The sequence below is a fragment of the Musca domestica genome, unplaced genomic scaffold, assembly GCF_030504385.1.
Source record: "Musca domestica strain aabys unplaced genomic scaffold, Musca_domestica.polishedcontigs.V.1.1 60, whole genome shotgun sequence".
Classification (NCBI taxonomy): Eukaryota; Metazoa; Arthropoda; class Insecta; order Diptera; family Muscidae; genus Musca; species Musca domestica.
Window position 1 is genome coordinate 4,498,613 of NW_026712364.1, and position 18,898 is coordinate 4,517,510.

The 18,898-nt window shown below is 34.6% G+C and overlaps 1 protein-coding gene across 4 annotated transcripts in view; it reads left to right on the forward strand.

Moving 5' to 3' along the window:
- LOC101894875 (teneurin-a) overlaps window positions 1-18,233 on the forward strand; it is a 568,898-nt gene extending 550,665 nt beyond the window's left edge. For all 4 annotated transcript variants that reach the window (XM_059129381.1, XM_059129382.1, XM_059129383.1 and 1 more), the window contains one exon: window positions 13,693-18,233. In XM_059129381.1, coding sequence (XP_058985364.1) covers window positions 13,693-17,639 — 3,947 coding nt within the window. In that variant the 3' untranslated portion in view covers window positions 17,640-18,233. The remainder of the gene's footprint in view (window positions 1-13,692) is intronic.
- Window positions 18,234-18,898: the final 665 nt, after the last annotated feature.

The following is an 18,898-nucleotide window of genomic DNA, read 5'->3' on the forward strand; positions in this document are numbered from 1 at the left end:
GTAAGAATTCAGACTTATCTAATTGAATCTTAAGATTAGCTTCTCTAAGGGCTTCAAAAACTTTTCTTAAATTTTCCGAATGTTCTTGGAGTGAGGTTGAATAGACAATGATGTCGTCTAAATAGACAAGACACACTGTTCCTATCAAATCTTTAAGAACGCAATCCATCACCCGTTGAAATGTTGATGGTGCATTTTTTAAGCCGAAGGGCATTCTCACAAATTCGTAGTGCCCATTTTCTACTGTAAATGCTGTCTTGGGAATATCTTTTGGATTCATTTCTATTTGATGGAATCCGCTAGCCAAGTCCAATGTGGTAAAATACATGCACTTGCCAAGTTTGTCCAGTATTTCATTTATGTTTGGTATTGGGTATCTATCTGATATTGTTTTATCGTTTAGTTTCCTGTAATCAATAACTAAACGCCACTTTTTTTTTCCCACTAGCATCTGCTTTTTTTGGGACTATCCAAACAGGTGCACTCCATGGTGAGTAGCTTTCCCGTATGATACCCTGATTTAACATGTCTGAAATTTGTTTTTTTACTTCTTCTTTGTGGATATGGGGGTATCTATATGATTTTGTGTAAATAGGAATGTCGTCTCTTGTGACAATGTTGTGTTTGATTTTATTGGTGAAGTAAGGGACTGATTATCTTGAAGAAAAATATCTTCAAATTCTTTACATAGTTTTGTGATAACCTTTTGTTCTTCCATATTCAAATGATCAATTCTAAGATTGTCCAGTAACTGAGGGCTTTGAAATTCAGGAATATGTTCGAAGCTTATATTATTAATTTCCCTATAATATGAATTTTTTATTGGATCTACTTTAATTGGGTTTTCGATTAAAATTATTTTGTCCGAGTTTGACTTATTATTTATTTCAACGAAGCTGTACCAGTTTTCAGCCTTGTACATACCAGGTGAAATGGTTACTTCTGGGTTAATTGATATTGCGGGGATTAGGAAATCACCACTTTCTAAATCTACAGGAATTTTCATAATTGCTTTAGTTTTTGGTGATATAAGAAATTTACCGGAAGTTAAGTTTGGTTTAAAAGACAAAGGGATGCAGCAATTGTTTGTAATTAATTGCTTTTTCTCGAGGTCTATTTTTGCACCTAAATTAGTAAGTATATCGAGTCCAATGAGACCATCGAAATAGTTATGAAATTTAAAGACAAAGAATTCCAGGATTCCACATTCTCGGAATTCTATGAACATAGGGATGTTAACTTTTGTATTCAATTGGTGTTTGTTTAACACAGTGGTTATGATTATTGGTGCACAGTTTTCTATGTTTAATTTTCCTGTATATTCTGGGTTTATAAAGGATGCTGATGCGCCTGTGTCTATAAGAAAACGGAGTGGACGCCCAAATGGAGATGAAATGTTTATGTAAGGCAGGTTAGTGCCATGTTTGTTTATGTCTAGGTATCCTGTTGGGTTTTGGAGGCATCTAATTGAAAATTTTGTACATCCTCTATCTCGTTGTAATTGTCCAACTCAGGTAAATAATTAGGAATGTTATAGTTTACAGGATCTGAATAGGTATTAAAGTTCCTATAGTTATGGTCAATATGATGTACTTCTCTTGGAAATCTACGTGTTTGTCCACTATTATTCCTTAGATGAGTATAGCCTGAACTAGTGTCCATGGGTTCTGGTGGTGGAAGATTTGTGTTACTGTCTAAACGTTGTTGTCTAAAATTGCTAAATTGGTTTTGATTGTTTGTGGCTGTAGGGTATTGTGTTTGCATAGGTGTTGGTAAAAAACTCTGTGCTAACTGAGGTCTATTAATTGGTGTTGGTAAATTTAATTGGGGTCTATTAAATGGTTGATTCATTGGTAATTGTGGTCTATTGAAATGCATAGGTGGACTATAAATCGCGTTTTGTTGTCTATAATGATTTGGAGTGAATGGTTTTTTAATGTTAGGGTAAGAATGTTGTGAATTGTACTGTCTATGAGTTTCTTGCCTTTTCAAAATGTTCCTGTTTTCTTGTCTTATATAAAACATGTTTTGTTCGGTAATACAGTATGAAAAAGCTATCGGTAAAGTATCTGGCTTCATAGCCCTAATGGAAGAGCCTAATGGTTCTCTAAGTCCAGATAAAAATGTGTTAAGGCACATTTTATCAAATAAATCTCGTTTAGCTTTTATTATGTTGGCATCTACCTCGTGTATCATCAGATTATTGTTAATTGAAGCTTGGATCTCTACAACTGAACTATAAAATTCCTCAAGTGTCTTATTATTTTGTTTTAGTAGGTGTAAGTCTCGAATCAATGAAGTTTCATTTCGTTTATCAGAGTAATGTAATATGAGATTATTTTTAATGCTCTGCCAGCTCAAGTCTGTGCTATACATATTCAAAATCTCATTTGCTTCTCCTTCAATTTTGTTACGTATAGACCTTAAAATCATCTTGCCAAGAGGGGTGCCATCAATGGGTGTTAATACTGTAAGTATTTCCTCCACATTGCTTATGAAATCGTATAGCAATCTCGGATTTCCATCAAATTTTGGAAGATCCTTGACAGCATCTGGGATTCTTAAGGAATCCAGTATATTTCTTTCTGTCGAGGGTGAACTGTTCGTAGAATTCATTACACCACTTTGATTATTTTGACTGATACTCATATCGGTTTCAGATTCTGGGATAGGAATAAGGGTTCTTGGGATAGTATAAGGACGAAATTTACGCATATGCTTATTTTTTCTCTTTAATTCAATCAATTATTTTCTTTAGAAAGCAAAATTATTTTATAATATCGAAATATATATGTTTATATTTAAATATATTCACTTAAATAATATTTAATAGGTAAATTATATAAAATATTATCTATTTTTTCTTTTCTTTGAAAAACACGGTTAAATTGTTTTATATTTGTTCACAATATAAGTTTTCACTTTTACTTTTATTAGTCTTTAAACTGAATCTTGAATCTTTAAAATATGTTTCTATTTTATCTTTTAGTAAAATATTTAATAGTATTGCTTGTTTCTAGCACTTTTCCACAATAAATTTGGTAATAATAGAAATTTTCACTTACAATATTAAAATTATAGTTCTTATTGACATTATTGTTGGTAACGTTGACTGGAATCGGTTGTCCTTAAAGTAGTTTTCCTTGGCAGATGTCCGTACAGATGTCCTCTCTTGTTGGTTCTGCTTTTCCTCGTGATGATCCGTCACGGATGCTGGTTCTGTTCTGTTCTTTTCAGACGATTATCCTTCGTCTTCTATGTAATTCCGTGCGCTTTTTTTTTTTTTTTTTTTGTTTGCGATAAACCGTCACAACACTTTTTTAATTTTTTTTTTTTTTTTTTTTTTTTTTTTTTGTAGCGCAGGAACCAGAACTACCCGACTGCGCCAGTTAATTCTTGTAGTAATCCGAGTATTAAAAAAAACACAAGTTTATTCGTTGGTTGCTCAAAAATTACTCCTCTTTATTGAAAACAATAATTAAAAATGAAAGTTACGATTATAAACTTATTTAAAGTGAAAATTGCAATAACTGCATTTTGACAATTTATAAAATTATTAGTAATTCTATAGCTGGTAGCCTGTTTACAATTCTTTGAAATTTAAATATATGCTTATTTAACAATTCTTTTATTGAACAATTCTTTATTTTACAGTTCTTTTTCGGTCTGTTGAACTATTTAAAATTCTTACTAATTTTATATGTAGCAATTCATACGGTTATTGACTTATTAGCAATTCTTAATAATTTTTATTATTTATTTGCTTGATTTAACCTTGGTGGCTTTGTAGGTGCTTGTGTTAATGTTGTTGTTGTTGATGTTGTTTCTGTAACTCCGGCGACCGGCGAACAAAACAGTACAAGGTGGCCATACTTGTACGAATTTTATGTGTTTTAGTAAATAAAGTTACTTTTTACTTTAAAATTTGTTATGGTCACTCTACTATCTGTTACTCGTATAAAAAAACATAATTAATTTGTTTATTTATTTGTGTACTTGCGCCTGAGTGAAGATGGATATCAGTGAATTTATAATAGAGAAGATGGACATAAGTGAAATTATAATAGAGAACGTAAAGAATTATGTGTTCTTGTATAATTCATTGTAGTCAACAAATGAGCAAAAAGTAAACGACTTCATCAGCTGTTTCATAATTTCGTCGGTATTGTGTTCCATACGACGAATTTTCGCGGCTCATTTTGTCGCCGCGTAGGGCGAAATTCGTCGTTCGCTCCAATTGTGTTCCTAGCATCACATTGGTCTAAACAATGTAATACAATGTCTGCCGGCAGATTCTAAGTATTTGGGGAATTTTAATCATATTTTTCAACACAATTCACTGCTAGTATACCAAACATATACTGATCTTACATTTTTGCTTCATCTGCCACTAAACGCTCCTATTTCGTCGAAATTACTCGCTAGTGAGCAATATTCGCGAGAGGGATTACTCGAAGAGTACGAGTTTTAAAAGAGAGAGCACGAGTACTCCTGTTTTGTAAATAAAAGCGAGAGTCAACATTTTTGAAATATAGTAAGAGTTTAAAAAATGTATCCATTTTTAATCAAAAATCTCAAATTAAAAAAAAAAAACCCAAATTTTTTAAAAAAAATTGAAAATTTCGAGAAAATCTCAATTTTTTTCTTAGAGTGAAAAAGTACTCTCATTTTTTTTAAAATATAGTAAGAGTTTAAAAAACTAATTCATTTTTAATTAAAAATCTCAAATTAAAAAAAAAAAACTTTTAAAAAATCCTAAATTAAAAAAAAAAATGAAAATTTCGAGAAAATCTCAATTTTTTTTCTTAGAGTGAAAAATAATTTACTCTCATTTTCTGTTTTTAACTCGCTCTAATACCAGCGAATTTCATTGTTTACTTGAATTCGAGCTAGCTTTGCAGAGCTCTGATATTTTAAAAGATTTCACCACATCTGAATGCAGATTTGGCTGCACTTCGGTATTTTGAGTTCTAATTGGGTATTGAACTCTGCGAAAAGACAATTATTTTCACAGATTTTGAAATATATTCTTGGTCATAGAATATATTTTCCGAATTTTTAACATTTTTATGCATTTGGCTGTATTGTGGGACCCAAGTTTTTAAGACGATAGAGGTGTCTGCTCTTAGGGAAATTTTTAGACTCCACGTCACATTGCCAATGCTCTCAAACGATTTTGATGTAGTTTAATATTGGGGTCAGTGGAGCGAAACACCACCTGCATTTTGGTTATTTAGGCCAAGCTTTTCCAGTGATTTCCTTCAACACGATTTTCTCCAAATTTCTCCAAATATTCACTTAAAAATCAATGCCATTTTTCTATAGCTTCTCTTTTAATTCATCCACTCTTATTTCCCCAATTATCACTTATTTTGCTAAAACCCCATAAAATTCTAAAGTTTCTCTTATATTTAGTAATTTTTTCAATTATTCCTTCAGTTGTCCTTTGACATCAATTCCATGGACAGCAACCTCATCATCATCATCTTCCACACTACAACAATAACAATCGCATTATGACCACCAACTAAAGCTGTATTATACAATTTTCTTATTGTTGTTGTTATTTTTATGACACATACACACATATAGGAGAGCGAACAGCTAGTGCTAGTTATTGTTTTTGTCATTATGGCTGATATTGTTGTTGTAGTGTGAGGATTTCCAAGGCATAATATACCGACTAGTATGCGCAGAGCGTATGAATGTCGATGGTGGTTTTGCGATAAAGATACGATGGGCGGATGACGGTGGAGGTGGTGTGGGGAAATGGTAAAGCTATCGAAACTAAATGAAGTGAAAAGCGGTTATTACCCAAAGAAACGCCATGCTCATGCTACACATCATTAATTCGTTAAAATTGATGACGATGATCAGCTTGAACAGCTGAAGATGCTGGGCGATGTGCCCAGGATGATGAGCACAATGAGGATGGTGATGGCGATGACACAGACGAAGAAATTGTTTTAATGATAACGGGTTTTGTGTCATTGTTATTCAAAGCCAACAAATAAATAGGAAACAACTAACGTTTATACATCGTGTGGAGAGAAGGCGGCGATGAGTGAGAGGAAATGCCACGAAACCTAGACGTGGCATCCTTGGAATAATTGTGGTTTGCAAAATATGTAGATATGTAGGATGGTGGAGGATGTAACAATAAAGACTGGTTTTGTGTGATATTGTGTTGGGGATTATTTTGGGGTTTAGGGGAATGCTTTGCAGGACTATGGATTAAGCGGGGTGCTGCAGGTTTCAGTTAAATTTTTTAAATTAATATTGAGAAAGGGTCTTAATATATATTTTTTAATAATGTTTTACAATATAGGGAAATATCCATTATTGTATTAAAAATTTTAAAAAAATATACATTACATTTATATAGTATACTTTTAGGCGCTCTTCACAATAATTTATAAATATAAGGGAAGTGTACTATAAATACTATATAATACACTTTTGTATTATACGTACGTTATTATACATATAAAAATTCCGGAGAACATCTAAAAGTATGCTATAAAATATAAAATATAAATATGAAACGGGCCAATTGGCATATGACTTTAACACGAGTTGTAATATGACCTGCAAATTGCTCGAACTTGATCTGAAGACTATTGTTTAAACTTTTACTATTATTTTATTAATTAAAATTAATTTTAATAGCATAGTTTTGGGAGGATTTTTTTTCAAATTACAAATTCAAATAAAGAATCGACATAAATTTTTTTAGTAAAACATATTTTCAATTTTTGTATATCAACAGAAAATTTTTTGCAATTTTCTTAAAATACATTTTTTTAACATTTAACCAAATAAAGTTATTACCTATTGTCCGAAAAAAAATCACTTTTTGAACTTTGAAAATAATTTTATTTAAAATAATCCTTCAACGCAAATATACTTTACGCCATTAGCACTTTAGTTAATCCTTTTTGCCATAGCTGCTAGGCTAACATAAACTTATCCTGAAGCTTCCTAAGGCAAAACTAAGTATACTTTCCTTTACTTTTATAAGCACTGGCAGCCATCAGTTTTCTTCCCTTAAAATCCAAAATATGACTCTTTAATGAGCCAACCTCAAGTATTCGCTGGATATCTGCTGGGCTGTTCTAGGAGTTTTCCAGCCATTTTATGCGGCCAGGCTGGCCATTGTTTAAGCAGTTTAGCGAAATCTTTTGCTTTTTGAATTTTGCATTCATATCTGCTGCTTTTTCTTGGGATTTTAACCACCAAAAAAAAAAGATAAGTAGCTACTTAAAGGAACCCAACGGCTGAGAGGCTGGACGTTTATGGTGAAAAAAAAGAATGAAAGAGCAGCCAATGCATTTTAGCGACCAACTAACCACGTAATCTGTTCAGGAAATGTAGGGATTGTCATCACCCCCTATATCTGTTGGTTGGCAGCTATCATGCCAACCAAAAGAGTAGCTCGTCGGAGACAAATTCTTAGAAGGAGATTTAAACTTAAAGCCTACTTAAAATAAAAGACCGTAATGCACGAACGGAGAGACGAGTTGCTTGAGACTGGCATAGTAAGTTTGTGTGATACCAGTTTTCAAGCATTGCTGTGCTGCTGCAGTAAAAACGATTAGGAAACCAAACAACTATTAAAAGGAAATGTTTTATTTCGTTTTTTTTTTTTGGGTTTTTACTTTTTTGGAAATAAAAAACTTCTTTATTGGAAGTAAATTTCTAATGAGGAAATGAAATCTCAAAAGGAAAACTGCTGAGAAGGAAAATTGTTGTGTAAAGCCTCAAAAAGGAAATGAAAGATATTCGATTTTTTGATAGCAATACAAGCAATATTCGAAGTCTAAAGGCAACAAATATTTGATATTGTTAAACAAATGAACATTTTTGAAGGGTGGGAAAGAGAATATTTAATTATTTTATAATTTTTTATTTTTTAATCGAAATATCCAATACTTTTTGGTTAGAAAAATGCTCCAACATTTTTGTAAATATTGCTAAAATATTTCCCGTTTTTGTAAATATTGCAAAAATTTATGAAATTTATTTATAGTTTTCCATTTATTTTGGAAAACATTGCATACTTTTAGGTTAAATATTTTTTAATAGGATTTGTTTTAGAAAAGTTTTTGGGAACAAATCGAATTGAACATTGGAGGGGAAAAAGGGAACATATTATTATTTTATAATTTTTATTTTTTAAAAAACTATTTAAAAAATTAATATTAGAAAATATTGCATACTTTTAGGGTCATTTTTATAGGTATTGTTTTAGCAAATTATTTAAGAACAAACCAATTAAACTTTGAACAGCAGGACATTTTTGTCATTGAATGACAAGATATGACTCTCATGAAATATGAGCATAAGGCCAATGCTTGCCTAGGGTTAAGGGAGGAAAGTCATGGCTTTAGTAATTCAATTCAATTCAAATTTTTATTGAGTCTTTTTTTTTTTAACACGAAAATTTACAATTTTGAAGTGAAGAAAGAAATACTTAAAACTATAATGTTTTGTTTTAATGACTAAAGCGTATTTTCAGCGTCTGGCTTTACAAAAATTGATAATTAGTGTTTACTAAACTAAGAGTGTATATCGTGCTTGCTCCCGGCACTACAATGTTTGAGAGCATGTCTCATTTTATTTACCTTAAAACTAACTTAACCTAAACCTAACCTACACTTAAACAACAGAGATGATCAAACGAAAGTTTGTTCATCTAAGTTGTTAACTAGCCCCTGTGAATTCCACGAGAGGTGCTAATGTAAAATTCTGGACACTGAATATCTTCCAGAGACATGTATAAGTCAATACCTAACGGTGAGACGTAATTAGTATTTTGCCACGTGAAATTAGATTCCTTATTAACACATTCCTGAATAAGCAAGTTTGAATGCATAAAAGCCCTGTTAGCGTAGTTTTTAATTAAACGCATAGCATATACTGAGATTGGGGTAACTTTCGATGCTTCGTATATATACCGATTTGAGAAACGCTTATTATGGTACTTAAAATTTTTTCCAACACAGAGACGAAGTATTTTTCTTTCGAATATCTCAAACTCTTTCATTACCGTTGGAGAGATTGGGAACCATATAGGTAGTGCGTACACCAGTACAGGCCTAATGCTTGTTTTGTAGAGCATTATCTTGGTTTTCGTCGGTAATGACTTGCTATTAAGAAGTCTTGCAAATGACCCCTTAATACCATATGCCTTACCTAAGTAGCCTCGCGCATTTGCATTAAATTTGAATAATTTATTGTACCAAACACCTAAATATTTAAATCTATCTCTAAATGGTATTTCTACTCCATTCAGAGACAACTTCAAGGACTTGCTTTCTGGTACAACCCATCTCTTACATTTCCCTGAAGCGTTCCTCAAACACATAGCCTCGCTCTTAGAAGTATTGATTTTTATACCCCAATCAGTATAGAAAGCATTAACTGTGTTTAAATGACAAGATACCATAGACAACGCCGCAGCAGGAGATTCAGCGTGCGCATACAAAAGACAGTCGTCTGCGTACAATACACCCAAAGAATTTTGCATAGTATGAGGGAAGTCATACATGTAAATATTGAATAGATGGGGAGATAAAATTGATCCCTGAGGAACACCGCATGACACATTCTCCACACATGATTTCAAATTTCCCAATTGTATATAAAATTTTCTATTGGTAAAAAAACTTTGAAATAACTTCACCACATTAGCTGCAAATCCTAATTCTGTCATTTTAAATAATATACCATTATGATATGTTCTATCAAATGCTTTTTCAACATCCAAAGAAACTGCGACAGTACATTTCCTTTCACGTAAATTAGAAATTATATCACTGCTAAATTTAGTCAAAGCATCTACAGTCGAATGCTCTCTTTTGAAGCCAAATTGATAATTTGGAATATACTCGGATCGTAAACCCTCATTCATTTTTCACGTATAATTTTTCAAATAATTTACCTACATTAGATAGCAACGAAATAGGCCTTAAATTGTTGATATCTGATGAATTTTGTTTCTTTTTGATTGGCAGAATCTTTCCAATCTTCCAGACTGTAGGAAAATATGAATTATTTAAGCAATTGTTAAATATGACAACTAGATACTGTAGTGCTTTTAAAGGAAGCTTGCGAAGGAGGTAGTTAGAAATATTGTCTAAACCACACGACTTTTTATTATTTAATTTCGCTAAAATTAGGCAAACTCTTTCTAAAGTTGTGAATTTACTGTCGTGTTCATTATTAAAAGATGTAAACTCAGCATTGAATTGAATAATTTGATTTGGCACATCGGCCAGATAGCTATTTACCGATGTCTCTAATTGAGTCACATCTCTATTCGGAGCTGGCCCATTATAAATTTGAGCAAAATGATTCCTCAATATATCCACTTTTTCATTTTCATCATTAATGACCACTCCATTTACTGATAATTCGTTATCTATCAAGTTCCTAGATTTCCCTATTAGTCCGTAAATTTGCCTATATGCATTAGGGCCTGGTTTAATATTCCTAAGTTTTTCATCAAACATTTGCGATTGTTCAATCTTTACCTTTTCTTTGATTAAAATCTTGAGTAGTTGAATTTGTTTGGATAATAATAAATACTGCGAATTTTGTCTATTCATTTGCCTGTGATATATTCGTTTTAGCTCCTTTTGCCAGTCGTGCTTTAATTTAAAAAGATGTTGTACCTCCCTTGATATATTATATTTCCTATTTTTCATACTAATTCTCTTCGAATGTAGCGAGGACACACAATTAACTGTGGTACTAAAGTGATCAATATATGTGTCAATCTCACTGTTTGAAAGATTTGAATCATGGGAGGGGAAATGAACTTCCAATTCGGCGTCCAAATCGGCTCGAAACTGACTCCAGTTAGTATCTTTAAACGACATAAACACTTGGGGCTGTCTAATAAGGAGCTCAAGATCTCCGAATTTCAGTTCTAATTTCAATGCATAATGATCTGAAAATGTTGATAAAGTCTTTATACGGAAATTTGGCTGGAGAATATTAACTAAATTTGGACTGACTAAAAAATGGTCAAGAAATGAAGAACCATTTGGAAATGATGGCATAGAATCACACAATCTTATAAGTGAGTTATCATTCAGCCAACGTTGAAGTGATCTGCCATTTATATTTGTAAATGAATCACCCCAACATACGTTTTTAGTGTTTAAATCGCCGCCTATAAGTAGACAATCATAGTTTTGTGCGAAAGAATTTATATTTGACAAACTGCTGTAAATGACTGAATCCCCCAAGTTTGAAGCAAAGTAAACTGTGCCCAATAAAACTCTTTTTAGCTGACCGTCCATAATCATATTAACAAAAACAAATACATTTGGTACATGAAGATTTGGAATTTCAACTCTGGTAAAATCAAAATTATCCCGCAGAATAAGTGCTACTCCAACACCAATTTTATTTTCTAAAAAGACATAATCTCTTAATGAAACACGATGCCTTTCTTTTAAATGTGTTTCCTGAATAAAAGCGCAGTCAATCCTGTTCGAGTTTAGGATACTCAATAGGTCAATTCGTCGGCTCACATCAACCAGTGATCTAACATTAAGGGTTAAAAAATTAATATTTCTAAGGGTCATACGATTTTTTAAGTTCATTTAACAAACCTAGACATTGTTCCTTAGCTTCGATCATTGACATATTTTTATGTTCTTTAATAAAACGTTCCATTTTTTCCTCTAAGGAAAGAGTTTCAGGCTCACATAGAACTCTCGCAATTTTAAGGAATTCTTGGACTACACTATGATTTTCAGTAAGTTTTCGAGAGTTATCGAAACAATTGGCAAAAGATTTTCCGGGCTGAACCAAATTCGGAAAATTTAAAGACCCAAAAACTTCTCGTTGAACTTGCGTTTTCTTGTGTTGTGACGAGATTTTAGATTTCTCTTTTAAATCTAAGTATTTTAAATAAGAGGGACACTTCCTGTAACTTGCTGGGTGACCAAATGCCTTGCAGTTCACACAGAATGGATTACTAGTCTCTGTTTGTTCACATAGCCCTGGTTCATGAGATTTATCGCATTTAACACATGCACGCTCTCTACAGCAGTTTATAGCCACATGTCCCCAATTTTGACATCTGTAACATCGGATAACTTTCGAATTCGCTTTAGGAGATTCAAACCAAGCCCTTTGCTTTAATATATACCTAATATGTGAAATATCTGAAATTGTTTTTCCTGGTAGCAGCGAAATTAGGAATAACCCAGTTTCATAATTGTTCTTCCTAGAGTGTTGGGTACTGAACTTAGTAATTTTCTGAATTGTATTAGGTACCTGTTTGTCTAAACATAACTTGATATCATCTATTGCAGTGGAGTGGTATAAACCCCGAAGGACAACATTTACATGTCTTAATTGCTTGGGTGTATAAGTATACGCATCAAATTTGCCGTCTCTTAAAATCTCGACAATTTCGGCGTGTACTAAAGGATCCTGTACGTACAGCTTGCTTTTATGCCTATTTTTATTAACCACGCGGTAAACAATATTTTTAGCATTCAACTCACTTACCAAACGACCAATATTTATTCTGAATAGAAAAATAGGTGGGCAAAACTTTACTTTGATTCGTTCCAATACCTTACGTCCACTTCTGGTATCAGCGTCTCTCTTAGAATTCTCAGGCTCTTTCTCAAAGTCTAATGAGCCTAATATGGCATATCTATTTTGCGAATTTTGATTTTGTGTAATATTATGTGATTGTTGTTTTGATGGCATTGTTTGGAGCTTTGAAAAATCAACAGCACTATCATTGCGACTTCGCTTACATCGCTTACTCTGTACATGTTGAAACTCGTCATGGTCTTCCTCTGAACTGGCTGACTCATCCATGTTATTGTCAAAACAAGTTCTTGACGATTCGTATCCATCGACATTTTCATTCATATGGGTACTAACCTCATCCTTATTAGAAGCAACAAGAGAAATATCATCTTTGGAAAATATTCTGGGATTTCTTGACGTAGCAGAAAAAACGGCATCCCTTAACGCCATGCCAATATTATTTCCAGACAATTTCGATTTGGTCCCAATTCCAACGCTTTTCAACGAAAGCTTTTTCCGATTATTCGATTCTGGATAGACTTTTGAATTAATTGACATCTCATTCTCAGCTTTACCCCCAGATAGAAACTTATCAGGCGGTTTCTTAGGTTCATGACTGCCCATGGGCAAATTGTTATCCATTGCTTGGTTTTACGGTTTTGAAAAGGTATTTGAAATTCCTTTTTTTATTTAATTAAATATTATATTTTTGAAAAAAAATTTGATTGAAAAGACGTCTGTTCTTACAGAAAACTCAATTCAAATTCTCGGCTTTAGTAACAGCCACTAATATTGCCTGTGCCCATATTTTTTATTATACTTTAAGAAACTGCATACTTTTAGGAGCAAACTCCTTCTTGTTTAATAATATGCATACTTTTAGGGACAATTCTATAATTTCACATTAATTCTCTGTTGGTTTGGACAGCGAAGAATTATCGCAATGTTATTTTCTAATTTTTAAAACAAACGAAATTTGTCTATAACTTTTTTATTTTACTTTAAGAAAACTGCATACTTTGAGGAGGATACATTTTTTGTTCGATGATATGCATATTTTTAGATTTTTTTTTAATATTTCATTCCATTTACTCACATTCCCTCTCTTCTATTTTCATTTCTTTCTAGGATCTCTACACGTTTTGGCCTTGGAACACTACCTACCTTCGCACGATGAAAACGGTGAATTCCACATACCCTATCCACCTTCAAGTGAGGTCTATGTCTTCAATCGTTACGGGCAACATGTTACCACCAAAGATTTAACCTCCGGCAAGACACGTTACAGTTTCCTATATTCGAAAAATACCTCCTTTGGCCGTTTGTCCACAGTCACCGATGCATCGGGTAATAAGATACAATTCCTGCGAGACTACAGCAATGTGGTGAGCTCAATTGAAAATACCCAAGATCACAAGTCAGATATTCAAATCAATGGCATTGGCATTATGACCAAACTAACCGAAAAGGGAAGACAAGAAATCGAATTGGATTATGACAGCAATACGGGTCTGTTGAACTCTCGCTCGTCGGGTGGTGAAACCTACATCTATCAATATGATGAATTTGGACGTGTCACTGGAATGATTCTGCCAAGTGGTGAAATTGTACGGATCACTTCGCAATTGGCTGATAACAAGGGTTTGACCGTGTATGTCCATGCTTCGGTTGAGTCGTTGTTCTCTCGAGAGAAAGGTGATACCAATGAATTATTGGTCTTGGGCGGTGTCCGTTCGACATTCATGAAGAAGGGCCAGGAGAATGCCGATGCTGAAATTAAGCCAAACAATACCTTGGTTATACACAGTTCAAATGGTGTTGTCGTGGAATCTTCGGCAGTGGCTCGCCATCCTCTGTTGGAAGCGGCTTTGCCGGTGGAAGCTGAAATGTTGGCCATGTGGTCGCATCAAAGTGTTACCATGGGTGAGGGCTTGACAAACAACATGTATTCCGTTTATAACCTGGTAGGCGATGTACGCAACCCCCAACAGACCTTGAATCGTGAGATATGGGTCAACCAATCGCGTGTCATTGGTGTGGAATTTGATCAATTTACAAACCGTGAGACATTCTATGATATGAACCGCACTCCCATACTCATTGTGGGTTATGATCAATCCGGCCTGCCCAAATCCTATTATCCCACCAATGGTTATCCCGTCAACTTGACCTATGATCGTTTCAATCGCATTGATGGCTGGGCATGGGGTCCGGCAGAAATTAAATATTCCTATGATCGTCATGGTTTGCTGTCGGAAATCACCTCCCAACAGGATGGCATAATCTCATTTATCTACAATGACTGGAATCTGCTGTCGGAAATCGGTTTGGCATCTCAGCGTAAATTCGTCCTGCAATATGATGAATCTGGTGGCCTGAGACATGTGGTGCTACCTTCGGGCACCAAACATTCGTTCAGCATGCAGACATCAATAGGTTTTATACGCAGCACCTATACGGCACCTGGTAGCACAAAACCCTATCTGCAACACTTCAGCCACTCGGGAGCATTGCTGCAGACAATTTTCCCAGGTGATGGCGCCCGAATTCTTTATCGTTACAATGCAGCTGGCCAGTTGACGGAAATTGTTCACGGCGAAGGCAAAAGTGAATTTATTTACAACGACGCCACCGCCATGCCTTCCACGGTGTCGCACACGGAACGTGAGTTGGAATATCGTTGGGATTTCGAGTACACCGGAGGCCTCCTGACCGAGGAGAGAATTGACTTTGTGGCCAAGACGGGCTTGAGTAATGCCAAGTTTACCTATGAATATGATACCGATTTCCGGGTGATATCCATACAAGGACGTATTGGAGGACAAAATTTGCCAGCACAAAATTTCGCCTATGACCAACGTACGGGTCAACCAAGCATGATTGGGTTATTCAAGTTGATGCATCCGATGCTGAATCAAACCCAGGTTTATGATGGTACCGCCAGCTTTACACGCACCGTTGATGGTCGTTTTATGGTGCAAAAGGTTGCCTTGTCGATTCATCGTTTAGAAGTTTTCCGCATGGAATATTCATTTGGTGTCCATGGACGCATTACACAGACACGAACCTATACACGCAACATGGCGGTGAACACCTATACCAATGTTAAGAATTACACCTGGGATTGTGATGGCCAACTGGTGGGTGTTGAGGCCCAGGAGCCATGGGGCTTCCGTTATGACGACAATGGCAATTTGTTGTCTCTGACCTATCGTGGCAATACCATACCCATGGAATACAATAATCAAGATCGTATTGTGAAATTCGGCGAGGGACAATACAAGTATGATTCTCGAGGTTTGGTGGCCCAGAATGCCAGGGAGGAGAGATTCTATTACAATACCCAAGGATTGTTGGTGCGTGCAACTAAGCGAGGACGTTTCGATGTACGCTATTACTATGACCACATGAAACGTTTAACCACACGCAAGGACAACTTTGGAAACGTTACCCAGTTCTTCTACAACAATCAGCAGAGGCCATTTGAAGTTTCCCAAATCTATTCGCCCCGCGATGGTAAACTGATGTCATTGACCTATGACGATATTGGCCATTTGATTTATGCCCAAGTTTTCCGACACAAGTACTATGTGGCCACAGATCAGTCGGGAACGCCCATCATGATTTTCAATCAATATGGTGAGGGTATTCGGGAGATAATGCGCTCACCCTTCGGCCACATTGTCTACGATTCGAATCCCTATTTGTATTTGCCAATTGATTTTTGTGGTGGCATATTGGATCAGGTGACCACACTGGTGCATATGGCAGATGGTAGGGTTTATGATCCCCTGATTGGCCAGTGGATGACACCGAACTGGGAGAATGTTGCCGAACGCATACCAACACCCACCAAAATGCATTTGTATCGTTTCAATGGCAATGATCCCATCAATGTGGGCCATGATCGCAACTATCCGGCCTCATTTACCGCCTGGATGAAGACCATTGGCTATAATGTGGAGAATTTGGTGCCTCAGCTGAGTCGTAAATTGTGGGAGCAGCCTTCATTGTGGGGTAGGGCTCCACACAATCCCATTGCCATGGATTTGAAGAGACCCATGTACAATGTGCCCACCATGGCTGTGGAAAGTGGTTTCTTGGCCCACTTGAACATAAGACGCATGTCGAACTTTGAAGACTTAAATGCGCCGCCACGATCTGCCTTGAAATATGATGTCATGACACCGGGTCCCAGGAATATTGGTTCGGATACCGAACCACCATTTGGCAAAGGAATTGTGGTGTCTCGGACACCCGATGGCCAGGCAATTGTGTCCAGTGTACCAGCCGCGAATGCCATTTACAGAGATGTCTATACCTCGGTGTTTAATCGCTCCAAATTATTGCCCTTCACATTTGTGGTGCACAATGCCCAGCAGGACTCCTTCTTCTTTGTGAAGGAGGAACTGTGGCGGGCCAGTGAAGATCGCCAGCAACTGAAACGGTTACAGGGTCAGGTGAATACCACCTTCCATGAAATAACAAGAGAAAATGGTAGCGGTACCAATTACTTGGATGTGAAGATCCATGGTCTGCATGCCATAATCAATTTACGTTACGGCACAACCGTGGAGAAAGAGAAGCAAAGGCTGATGCATCATGCCAAGCTGACAGCGGTGCGTAAGGCTTGGCATCGGGAGAAGGAGGCCTTGCGAAATGGCCTTAACACAGAAATAGAATGGAATCAACAGGAAATCGATGAAATACTGAAACAAAACTATGCCAATAACTATGAGGGAGAATATATACACGACGTTACATTATATCCGGAATTGGCCGAAGATCCGTACAACATTAAATTTGTCAAGAGAAAAGGAGCCACGGGCGGTGCAGCCGGTGTGCCCAATAGCCGGAAACGAAGAAGAAGAAGTATTCGAGAAAATCCATTGGATAAAATGACCCTCGAAACAGATAAACTACTACTAAGACATGATCCCCGACAGCAAGAACAACACGAAGAAGAAGAACATTTATTATTAAGTGAGGCAGACAAGGAAAAACCAGAGATTAGTAATGATGATGTCAGGCGGACAACGACTGAAGACGATTGTTCGCTGCATCATAAATGTTAGCTTAAATTTTAAATTTATATAACAATAAATTAAAATAATTAAAACTAAAAAATAATAATAAAAATAAATACACAAAAATTGCATAGGAACCACACACACACACAAACATTTCTGTTATATACTATAAATATAAATAATTATAAATATAAAAGAAAAACACTCAGAAAAAAACACAATTTAGTTAAGTTTTCAAAGAGAAATAAAACAAAACAAAAAAGATATATGATAAGAAAAATTATAATTTCCAAACAAAAAAAAAAAAAAGAAGAACTGCAAAAACTCTAAACCAGCCACTTAGCGGCCCCAAATTGGGGGCAAATATCCATTTTTTATTATTATTAAATATTTATGATTGTTTATAAATATTATTAATTTTTCCAAAAACAAAATGAAAGAAACTATGAGGAAACAAAATTCTCTTTAATTTTGTATGTGTACAGTAGTGAATAAAAATAATTAATTATAAAAATAAAATTATATATAAAGAAAAAAACCGAACTACAACTAAGATATTTATTTACCCCCTAAAAATAAAAGAATTTAGTAAATAAGTTGAGAATTTATAAAAAGAAATGCAAAAAAAAACAAGAAAAACTTGATATAATGTTTAAGAATAAAAATTAAAAGAATATACATTTATGGATTTTATTTTTACCACCTTTAAGAAATGAAAAAAAAAAAAAAAAAACATAAATTAAGAGAATCCAAAGTAATGCGAGTTTTTAAGTTAAAATGTGAAATAATTTATAAAAAAGAATAAGTTTTGTAAAATATATATATAGAGATTTTTTTCCGAATAAATAAAGAACTGATGATGAATTATATATGACACATTATTTTTTTAATTAAATATATATTTGTTAAATAAATATGTATTTTTATTATTTTTATAAATACATATGCGTAAACGCATTTTTTGACCCCTAGCCATAGAATGAATACTTTTGAGAATATTTGTATGTGGGTGCATTTTTTTCGCTTTCAGAAAATAAGGAAGCTCTTTACTTAAATCTTAGCTTAAAGGATGCGTGGTTGTTCTAACAACCACTCTCCTCGGCGACATAGTGGTTCATTGTGTTCATTACTTGAATCTTACACATAATGTCGCTGAGATCGCTTGGGATTATTTTCTTAAATTAGGGTACCAATTATAAGTATGCGCAAAGGATTTTCATAATTTGTTTGACAAAAAAAAATTAAATAAATAAGGAAAATTCTCGAAAAGAAGTCTTAACATTTTTTCTAGATGGCTATAAATG